The 12,097-nt window shown below is 23.6% G+C and overlaps 4 protein-coding genes across 4 annotated transcripts; 2 read left to right on the top strand and 2 right to left on the bottom strand.

The window, feature by feature from the left end:
- Positions 1 to 2,007: 2,007 nt before the first annotated feature.
- On the top strand, positions 2,008 to 3,279 carry PY17X_1032500 (actin II; the record flags this gene model as incomplete). The annotated part of the gene is made up of 2 exons (XM_724231.1): positions 2,008 to 2,455; positions 2,597 to 3,279. 2 exons carry the CDS (start codon positions 2,008 to 2,010, stop codon positions 3,277 to 3,279), a joined length of 1,131 nt encoding a protein of 376 aa, XP_729324.1.
- Positions 3,280 to 4,139: 860 nt separating this feature from the next.
- On the bottom strand, positions 4,140 to 5,426 carry PY17X_1032400 (deoxyhypusine synthase; the record flags this gene model as incomplete). The annotated part of the gene is made up of 1 exon (XM_724232.1): positions 4,140 to 5,426. The coding sequence occupies one exon, from the start codon at positions 5,424 to 5,426 to the stop codon at positions 4,140 to 4,142; it is 1,287 nt and encodes a 428-aa protein (XP_729325.1).
- Positions 5,427 to 6,526: 1,100 nt separating this feature from the next.
- On the top strand, positions 6,527 to 9,631 carry PY17X_1032300 (ATPase; the record flags this gene model as incomplete). Its single annotated transcript, XM_724233.1, has 1 exon — positions 6,527 to 9,631. One exon carries the CDS (start codon positions 6,527 to 6,529, stop codon positions 9,629 to 9,631), a length of 3,105 nt encoding a protein of 1,034 aa, XP_729326.1.
- A 491-nt stretch (positions 9,632 to 10,122) lies between these two features.
- PY17X_1032200 (glycylpeptide N-tetradecanoyltransferase, putative) lies at positions 10,123 to 11,825 on the bottom strand (the record flags this gene model as incomplete). Its single annotated transcript, XM_724234.1, has 4 exons — positions 10,123 to 11,169; positions 11,334 to 11,381; positions 11,502 to 11,627; positions 11,811 to 11,825. 4 exons carry the CDS (start codon positions 11,823 to 11,825, stop codon positions 10,123 to 10,125), a joined length of 1,236 nt encoding a protein of 411 aa, XP_729327.1.
- Between the last annotated feature and the right edge of the window lie 272 nt (positions 11,826 to 12,097).

The following is a 12,097-nucleotide window of genomic DNA, read 5'->3' as shown; positions in this document are numbered from 1 at the left end:
TAAAAGGTAAAAAATTATATATTTACCAAAAAGTGTATATATGCAAATATTATATGTATACAATTTATTTATTATTTTTTCAATCCCATTTTCCAAATTGCAATCGATATTTGCAGCTTTAAAATTAAAAATATTTTCTTAAATGCCAACAATTACATGCTTGTTACCACATTAGTTATAATTATAGTGAATTAAATGTTTTATATCTTAAAAAACAACACATAAAATAATGCTATTTATATTTTTTATTGAACAATAATTCAAAAATTCTCCACGGAGAAATCAAGAAAATACACTCTATTTATAAAACGGGGGAAAAAAAATATTTGTTTTTTTATATTGAAAAAAAAACATGAAAAATTATATTTTATTAACCTTAATACTTGGAAATTAAATAATATTTTTATAAATAAAAAATAATAATAAATACCATATTATATAGTGTAGCAAAAATGGTGATGCAGAGAAAAATGGGACAATCCCGAATTATATATATAACGGTTAAAAAATTGCTGTCTATTGGGAACATGCATGTATTCTTTATATTTCTATTAAAAAAATATGAAAAAAAAAGTAAAGTAATAATAATAAAATTAAATTTTAAATAATATAAGCATATGCTTGCATGTACAAGGTGCCCCTTCTTCCATCTTTAATGCGTGAAATTCACACAAAGAGAATTATAATTTTTTCTATGGTGTATCATTTATTTGCTTAAATATGATGAAAATTTAAACAAAAATAAAATACTATATATAGTTTAGATATTTCTTCTTTCTTCATATAGATACCTTTCTTCATTATAATGATAAAAAAATATTTTGTAAAATAATAAAATTAGTGTGTTTCAATTTGTCTTAATTTATTTTCCACATTTTTCAACATTTTAAATAATATATATCAAATTTTTATAATACTGAAGATTTTTTTTTTTCATACACGCACTAACATAAGTCTCTATTTTACATTATGTAAAAATTTCATTTGCTTCGTCATTCGTTTATTTATTATTGTTATCGTTTTAATTAGTATTATTATTTCTATACATTTATAGATATATTAAATGTTTTATAATGCTATATTTTCTTTTCTACAATTAACACCATGTATTTTTTTCGAATGTGCATATGCACATAAAGTTTTACTCACATTTCAGTCATTTTTAATTTAATTATTTATTATCTATATTTTAATTACTTCGTCATTATTTTATCATAATATTATCTCTATAATCTTATATTTTTTTTACATTAGCTATTTTTTTTTTTTTTTACACTATTTGAAGCAATAGAAGGTTTATAATAAAATATATCTTCTTATAGCTTTAAAAAAAAAATCAAATTTTATTGATTCTTTTATATTTAAAAAAACCAAGGGCGAAAACATACCCTACAATTTACACATGCATATATATACATACATACATGTGTTCCCCAATTTAGGAAAGATGTTGTATTTGTAAAATAAAACAAAAAAACATATCTCAATTTAAAATAAGGATATATTTGGTACTTAAATGAAAATGAGAAATAAAATATTTTTCTATTAACATTTTATTTATTATATATTTTATTTATAATTTTTTTGTGTTTTATCATATTTTATTTTTTTGTATTAAAATATTATTGGCAAGTTAACAAGTCCTTTGTTCTTAAAAATAAATCTCTGGTTTATAGAAATTCACATTTTTATAATTGTGTGTAAGCGAAAAATAGTAAACATTTGTATTCTTAAGAGTATATAATTACATATCAATATCATCGCTTATTATTTTTTAAAAAGATAAAAAATAATTGTAGGATTTTATTCATGTTTTATACTTCATTTTCGGAATAAGAAATATAAAAAAAAAAAAACAAAGTAGATAAGGTAATATATGAAATACATAATAATACTCTTGTACAAGATTTAAAAAAAAAAAAAAAAAAAAAATGATAACCCAATTTTATATCATTCAATAGTATATTAAAATGTATAATATCTGTGTTCACGATTTTTTATTTATAGATGCCAGAAGAATCAATAGCTTTAGTGGTAGACAATGGAAGTGGTATGGTAAAATCAGGTTTGGCAGGGGATGATGCACCAAAATGTGTATTCCCTTCAATTATAGGAATACCTAAAATGCCAAATATAATGGTAGGGATGGAACAAAAAGAATGCTATGTAGGTGATGAAGCACAAAATAAAAGAGGGATATTAACGTTAAAGTATCCAATAGAACATGGTATTGTAACAAATTGGGATGATATGGAAAAAATATGGCGTCATACATTTTTTAATGAATTAAGGGTATCTCCTGAAGAGCATCCCGTTTTATTAACAGAAGCCCCTTTAAACCCTAAAACAAATAGAGAAAAAATGACTCAAATCATGTTCGAATCTTTTGACGTTCCAGCTATGTATGTTAGTATACAGGCCATCTTGTCTTTATATGCTTCGGGAAGAACCACAGGTATAACACAAAAAGCATAAATCTTTAATTCAATGAAAAAAAAAAAAAAAAATGTATACATATTTATATGTCCTACTAAATAAAAACTTATTTTTATCTGTGTTTTATAATTTTTTTCTCCATTTATCTTCTCTTCTATAGGTATCGTTCTCGATAGTGGTGATGGTGTAACACACACTGTTCCAATTTATGAGGGTTATGTATTGCCACATGCTATAAATAGAACAGATATGGCTGGACGGGATTTAACTTATTATATGATGAAATTATTTACTGAAAGAGGATATACTTTTACTACAACTGCTGAAAGGGAAATAGTTCGTGACATAAAAGAAAAGTTATGTTATATTGCATTAGATTATGATGAAGAATTAAAAAAATCCGAAGAACGAACTGAACAAGTTGAAGAAATGTATGAATTGCCTGATGGAAATTTAATAACTGTAGGTAGTGAAAGATTTAGATGTCCTGAAGCCTTATTTAACCCATCATTAATTGGTAGGGAATGTCCTGGATTACATATTACAGCATACCAAAGTATAATGAAATGTGATATTGATATAAGAAAGGAATTATATAATAATATAGTGTTGAGTGGTGGTACAACTATGTATAATTATATTGGAGAGCGATTAACTAACGAAATGACAAATTTAGCACCGCCATCTATGAAAATTAAAGTTATTGCACCTCCTGAAAGAAAATATTCGGTATGGATAGGTGGATCAATTTTATCTTCTCTTTCAACATTTCAAAAAATGTGGATAACAAAAGAAGAATACGATGAATCTGGCCCAAGTATCGTTCACAGAAAATGCTTCTAAAAATGAAGAGAGCAAGAGTGAGAAAAGTATAGCTATATGAGTTAATGAAACATATAAAATAAAATTGCATAGTCTTATCTGTTTTATGTCACGATTTGTTAAAGTTCAATAACCGTGCATCTAAAAGTTTAAGCCATATATATATATGTGCATAAAAGGGCCCATCATTATCCTTTTATTTATTTTATTCACATTTTCATTCTCCCTAGTAAATTTGAAGCCATGCATTTCTTCTTTTTATATTACTTACTCTAAAATTTATTTTTGCAATACATTATAGTTCCTGTAACTGTACAGTCACTATATCTTTAATCATTATATGTATATATAAAAACATATATTTTAGTATATGCACACCTATGCGTTTTGCTATATACTTTTCTTCGTAGCTATTTCATTTATTTTATTTGACATTCACAAAATTATTCTTATAAAAAATTCATTAAAATATACATTTTTATAATTCCTGAAATATATTTGCTTTTAAATGCACAATTGTTTTAAGAGGAATTTGTTATTTTTTTCATTTTTTTATATTTTTTTAAATCGTTTATTCATGAAAAAGGTCCCATCCTCACAAAATAGAGATACCTTTATATGCATATGTTTAAATGAATAAATATAAACCTGTCTAGTAATGTAATTAAAAGAAAAAATCAATATAAACGCGCATATTAGCACAAAAATTAAATAAACAAACAGACAAACACAAATGCATCTATATATATATGCATATGTATTTACATATCGAACACTATTGTTCGATTAGTAGAAATGTCCCCTTTCAATCGATACCATTTTATATATCATTAACCATAATCCGTCTATTCCTTATATCTTATTTTTATTTCTTAATTTTCCTAATCACTTTTTTTCTCCTTTTCACCATGATTATGAAGATAAAACGAATTAAGAACCATAAGTGGAAACAAAATAGTAGCGTCTCCAAAAACCTTAACATGACTAATATTGTTTCCAGATTTTAATTTTCCCCATGATAATGCCTCTGTAGTATTTGCCCCACTATCACTACCATCATATTCGTTAGCTGTATTAACATAAACTGCAAAATCGGCTCCATTTCTCATTAAATTAGCATTACATACATGATGTTTTGGCAAACCACCACCTAAAACTATTATTCCAGATTTGTGACATTTTAATGCCAATGAATTTATTTTTTTTATATCTTTCACTATATCTAATATTAAATTATTTTTCATTTTTTTCCCATAATTGTGAAAAAATAAATTATCCCCTAATGATCCATCTGTTAATCCAGGACAAAATACTGGAATGTTATTTTTATAACACCAATATAATAAAGAAGTTTCATCATTTATTTCTTTTCCTAATCTATTTATAAGTTCAGAAGGACTTAAATAAAACATATCATCTTCTTCTTCATCAAATGATAAATATTGCTGATTGGACTTATTGAGACCTTGACTTTCCTTTTCCATTTCCATCTTTTTTTTTCTTTTCTCTAGTTTTCTTAGAAATAATTCCTCGTTTTTTTCATTTTGCTCACGTAATATTTTATCTAATAGAGGCTGAACCCAATCTTCAAACATACAATAATTATCATTAGGAACAATTAAATTGCCTATTCTGTTCCATCCCTTTTTTCTTAATTTTGATCCATTTAAATTGAAATCACCCAAATATGTTTTTGAAAAACATTTTATTAAATCTTCTTCTATACCCCCAGCAGTTGTTACAACAACATCTATATAATTATTTTTGGCTAGATAAACAAATATCTCTCTTAATCCGCTTGATATCATATTAGATGTAAAAGATAACCATATCATACACTTTTTTTTATTATCATATGTTATCGAATCATTTTTTATATCTTCTTTATTATCGAAAAATTTATAATGAATCATTTTATTTATTTCATCTATTCCTATACCTAAATTAGTTGCTTGAAAACCCATATATTTATATTGATTAATAAATTCATGTAAATTTACTTTTTTTTCGAAATTTATCCCTTTTACTACATCTGTTTTTTCTGGGATTTTTGTTGATTTTACAAATACAGAAGATTTTGCATCATTTATACCTCCATTGTTATCATCATTATCTTCAGTTTCACTTTCGTTTTTTATTTTGTTCACTTCCTTGAATACCCCATCCATTTGATTTACATTTAGAATTAAACAAAGATCAAATCACAAAATGGAAAAATATTAAAATGTGGAGAGTATCCAAAAAAACAACTCTACAAAATCTGCTAAAATAATATATCCTATTAGCTACTTCCTTTTTCTGCTTTTAATTTAAATATTTATTTTTTTGGTTTTTTCTTTAGTATTTATTAATTATTATTTTATGTTACTTTTGTTCACGAATCAACCAATCAAAACATATGCATAGTCATATTTTATATATGTCGTGAAAAAGCACCCAAAATAGCTAAATAAAAATTATACAATATTTAAAAAAAAAAAAAAAAAAATTTTTAGAAAATAATACCTTAATTTTTTAAGTGCCATTTTAATCTGTTTTTTCTTTTTATTTATTTATTAATATATTATAAAGTTCCCTTTTTACAATTTTAATTGTATCTGTGCATGTTCAGAAGAAACTTCTCCATACAATTTATAGTATGAGGGAATAAACAAATGATGATAAAAATAAACATATATACATATATATATTTATTTATGTTCCCATTTAGCATTACTGAAATGTAAATTTCATTGATATTAGTCCTTTCATACACAAAATAATCCCCTCCGATTTTTACTCCCACATTTTAATAAATAAGTAAATATATACATTAATTTACGATTTTATAATAATTTTTTTCTGGGAATAATATTTAATACCCCTAAAGACATACCTACATTTTTGTTTGCATGAATAAAACGATATTTTGTGGGCCTTTAATATATGGAGTTATATTCCCATAAACTTAGTACAAATATATTTCAAAAAACAATTTGTATACAATTCAATGTTTGCTAATTAAATAGATCAACACAGATCAGTCCCTCAACCAACTATAAAATCCTTTAACATATACATCATCCCCTTTAAATAAACTGGTTGTAACTTCAAATGTAAAAAAATAATCAACAAATCTTTATGAATATATTTTTGATAAAAGACGGTTGATATTTGAGAGAAATAAAATTTGATGTATATAAAAAAGTTATACTAGTCTAATATAAACGATTTAAACGTTTCTTGGAAATATAATTTATTGGGTATATCATTTGATTTATAATATATCATGGTAAAAATAAAATTTTTCTATTATGAAAATGTAGAAGAAGATGAAGGTGGTGAAATAGCTAGCGATTTTAATGTATATTGCACAAATGATTTATTTAAACTTTTAGATGTAAAAAAAAATGATAATGCTATAATATGTCATACCAATGAAAATAAAAAAGGAGAAAATGAAAATTTTTATGTATATTGTTGTTTTAAAGGAATTGATGAAATAAATACAAAAAGCAATGTTGATCGTAATTGTATATATACTAACAAATATGTCTTAAAAAGTTTAAATCTTGATATAGAAGATGAATACAAAAAAAAGGAAAAAAATATATTTCTTCTTAATATAAAAATAATAAAATCTGATTCATTTGTTCCAATAAAAGAACTTAAATTATGCATAAATGAAATATATAATAAAGTTTATGATCATCTAAAAGATTATTGTTATAGTATAGATAATAATTGGAACAGTAATAGTATGCTTGAAAATTTTTGGAAAAATATAAAAAATAAAAATTTTGAAAAATATATAAATTTATCTCTATTAAATACTTGTTTGTTTCCAAATAATTTCATTAAAATATCAATTTTGGGAACTTGCACATTTTTATCTGTTTTATCTCTCACTATTAAAAAAAATAACAAAAACATAAATTTTGATACCTTGCTTAAACAAAATGTTTTTCAAATACCATACATAGATCAAAGGACAAAAATTATAATACAAAAAAATGATATTGAGCAAATGAATTTTAATGAAAACGTTGATAAAAATACAAATGTTGATCCAAATATATTAACCAATACTGATTTCTTTCCAAAAAAAAAAGGACTTAATAAAATAGGAGGTTATAAAAAAATAAAAGAAGATATATATTATTATATACTATTACCATTATTATATAAAAATATATATGATCAATTTAACATAGATGTAAACAAAGGAGTCCTATTTCATGGACCACCAGGATGTGGAAAAACTTTTTTAGCATTAGCCATAAAAGAAGAATTGATAATTTTGCAAAAAAAAATTAATAGTATAAAAAAGAAGAGTAATTTAAGTGCTCAACAAATGGAAATTCAAATTAATGATCAAAAAGAATCAAAAAGTAAAAAAAATAATTCTATTGATGTTACTAGTATCTCTACCGAAATTGCTAAGAATGATGATATAGAGTTTCTTATTCCAGATATGGAAATATTTAAAAGCAACGACTTAATTGATAATAATAATAGTGGAATGAAAATAAATGAACTTTTTTTGCGGTGCTATAAAAGATATAAAGAACAAAAAAAATGCTCTATAATATTTATTGATGAAATTGAAATATTATGTGAAAAAAGAGAAAATTCAAACATAAATTTATATACAACTACTCTTCTAAATAATATGGATGGAGTTCGAAAAAACACACATACAATTTTAATAGGCGCAACGAATTATATTAACAAACTTGACTTAGCATTAAGAAGAAGTGGACGGTTTGATGTCGAAATTGAAATTAGTCTTCCAAATTTAAAAGATAGAATATCTATATTAAAAAAAAAATTATACAATATTAATCACAATATTAATAATAAACAAATTAAAAAGTTGGCAGATATTTGCCAATCCTTTACTTGCTCAGATATTAACTCTTTGATAAATGTTTCTATGTATATTAATTTGAGGGAAAATGGGGTTCTTTCAAAAAATATTCTGAACCGATCAATTAAAAAAAAACTAGCCATAAAAAAAACAAAAAATATATCCGAAGAAGAAAATCAAACTACCTCGAATAAAATTCTTAATATAGATAACAATGAAATAAATCTTATAAAAAATTCTGAAAAAAAAAATAATTTTAACCAAAATGAATGTGTCTTAAAATATGACCATATTACAAAAGGATTAAAATATGTCAAACCATCAGGTATGAAAGAATTATATATAGATATACCAAAAACTAGAATAAAAGATATAGGAGGTTATAAAATCGTTAAACAATGTATAAAAGAATGCTTAATTTATCCTAAAATATATAAAAAATTATATGAGAAATATAATATACAAACCCCTAAAGGAATATTATTATATGGACCACCAGGATGCTCGAAAACATTATTTGCTAAAGCAATAGCTAGCGAAATAAATATGAATTTTATAAGTGTTAAAGGACCAGAAATATTTTCTAAATATGTTGGTGAATCAGAAAAAACTATAAGAGATATATTTAAAAAAGCTCGAGAAAATAGTCCCTGTGTTATTTTTTTTGATGAAATTGATTCTATAGCTTCTAATAGAAATCTAAATCAAAATTTTGTTTCAAACAGAGTATTATGCCAACTTCTCAATGAAATTGATGGAATTACTATCAGAGCAGATGTAATCATTTTAGGGGCAACAAACAGACCAGATCTTATCGACCCAGCTGCCTTAAGACCGGGCAGATTTGATAGAATCATTTATGTTCCACTTCCAAATTATAAATCAAGATTTTCGATATTAAAGAAAACTCTTAAATTATATAAAATTAGTGATGTAGATAATAATGGCGAGTCTTTGAAAATGGACAACTCTATTGAACAGACTCAGGTAGAAGAAAGTGAAAATCTACAGAGTCAAAATGAAAAACATTATTTTGAAGGAAATATTGATTCATTTAATACTAAAAATATGAATCCAATAAAAAGTGAAATAAGCAAAGTGATAGAAAATAACAAATTTACTAATAAAATAAATAGTATAGAAAAAGAAAATGAAAAATATAATTCAAATGATAATAATCAGAAGAAACCTAAACGTTTCACCACTAAAAAAAGAGAAAAAATTAATGACAATTCACAACTCTTAGAATTATGCTATTTTTTAGCTAAAAAAACGAAGAAGTATAGTGGAGCTGAAATTGTGAACATTTGCAGGGAAGCTTCCATATGTGCACTTCGAGAAACATTAAAAATATACAATACAGAAAAAAAAGGAAATAAAATTGATCAAAATGTTTTATCAACCAATTCTTTTGTTGGATTAAGTAAAAAGCATTTTATTGATGTGTTAAAAACAATAAAACCTCAAACTAGTAGTAAACTTATAAAATTCTATAAAAATTACAATGAACAAAAAAAAAGTTAATTTAATTTATGCATATATAAAAAATTTCCAGTTTTTTTTTTTTTTTTTTTTATTATTTTTAAGTGTATCAATATAACGCGTGTATACGCGTATGTATATGCTTTATGTATATACAACTTTATCAACATAAAAATCAAAAATAGGATCATTCCATATTTTATAAAATTTTAATAAACATTGCGAATTTCGCCATATTGTGCATATATATGTATTGACGAAAAATGAAAAAATGATCTTGTATTTTTTCAAAATATTCTCTGCGTTATTATACGCATATCTCGGATAAGGAAATAATTTTTTTTCCATTTTTTTTCCATTTTTTTTCCATTTTTTTTCCATTTTTTTTAAAAAATACTTTAAGAAATAAGTTATGTTAGCATATTCTATTTTAAATTATCCCTCTTTAATTGTTTTTTTTTTCTTTCTTTTATGCTAACGCTATATTCGAGTCTATCAACACATCGTCTGTCTGATTCGTATTCCTAAATATTTTACAAAAGAACTATTCCAACCATTGATGTGTCAAAAGAAGCACACTTCCAATTATATAAATAATATTTTAATGTACCATCACCTTCTCCAAATTTTAAGTCTGCAAAAACCGATTTATTATCCATAACTTCAAGAGCATTAAATACATCGAAATTATTTCTTTTAGCTAAACAAATAGCATCTTGCATTAAATTTTTTAAGGATGTTGTAGTAGCTACATTATAAAATGAATAAGCAGCATATATCATATCATATTTTTCGTTAGCTAATATTTTTGATGGTAATGAATAAAAAGAAATCATATCTTTAATTTCTCCATCTACTTCATTAACATATGTATATATAACATTTTGAATAGGCATAAACCAATGGGCTATTTCTTCTTTAGTAAATTTAACATATATATTAAATTTGGATAAATAATTATTTAATAATTTATGAACTTGATCAACATCTTTTTTTTTCATTAATCTTAAATTTTTTAAATTTAGTTCATCATCAATTTTATATAATTTAATAGCTCGACTCATAGTTAGTCTACTATTTAATGATGAAAAACCAACATCTATTAATTTTTTTACATTTATAGTTCTGTGATAATATCGTGCATCACTTATAGGTTTAGGCAAATAAACCCCAGCAGTATAAACAGCTTGCCATATATTTTTTAAATTGATTCTTCTAGTAACTTCTTTGATAAGAACTGGTGCTAATCGTTTAGATCTTAAACTTTTATGAACACATAGAAAATTTACTTCTACCATTTTTACAACTTTTTTATTTATACATATATCAGTTGGAAATGCACTTATAAAACCGACCAATTTATTTGTATCGACACGTTTTACTCCTATATGCCATTCTTTTAAATAATTTGGAGAACTTAATGCCCATAATAAAAATTCCGAAGAATAGTTAAATCGAAATATATTATCATCATCTTCAACATAATTATCTGTTAATAAGTTGTATACCTCTTTTCGATCGTTTTCATCATTCACATCACATACATACCAAACATACCCTTCGGGTAGTTTGTACTCATCCTAATATCAAAGAACCAGCACATAAATATAATTAAATCAATATATATATATATATTTATGATTTAAAGGATAATAATAAGAGTATAAATTTTATAAGAACATGTCAAACATATCCTAAATTATAGGAAAAAGATATATACATTTTATATGAATATATTAATTACCTTCCGAACATTTTCCACCTTGTTATCTGCTATAAATGGTTCATTAATCTGAAATAAAAGAAAATATTAATTTTATATATTTAAAAATGGATAGCAATATATATATGTGCATGTATAATAATACATATTATTGCATAAATATCAAAGTGTATAAATATTATTTTTTACCGATTCACTAAATTCTTCATTTATTTTGGGGACAGGTTGAGTATACCAAAATTTGTAATCAATTTTTATTTTGTCTCTAGCATTTTTTATTATTTGATATATATCTCTTCCTGATACTTCTTTCTGCTAAGATGGAAAAATAAAATAAATGCATTTAAAACGATATTCGAAAATGCCACCATAAATATGCATTTCCACATTATCATACATGCATGGGTAGTCTTTTTTGGACCCATATATTTATGTTATCTTATTTATTTTTTTTTTCTTCTTATTTATTTTATTTTTTTTTTTTTTTTTCTTTCTTACATTATCACCATCCATGATTTCGTTATCTGATTAATTAATTTGACTTTTGTGATAGTTAAATAATTTTTGATTAGTTTCTACAACCTTTATTAATAATATTATATATTTTATTTTATTGTTTTTAATTTTTCTTTTTACTTTTTTCAATATTTTTTAATAAATCATCCAATATTATAGGCATTAACACTATATGTTGATACATAAACGGTATTATGCTTATATATATTATTTATTTACAAATATTTTTTTTTAAAAGGAAAAGTAGGTAAAACATTATTAAATAAAAA

Source organism: Plasmodium yoelii, assembly GCF_900002385.2.
Source record: "Plasmodium yoelii strain 17X genome assembly, chromosome: 10".
Taxonomy (NCBI): domain Eukaryota; phylum Apicomplexa; class Aconoidasida; order Haemosporida; family Plasmodiidae; genus Plasmodium; species Plasmodium yoelii.
Note: the sequence above shows the minus strand (reverse complement) of the source record. Positions and strands in the feature narration are given on the sequence as shown.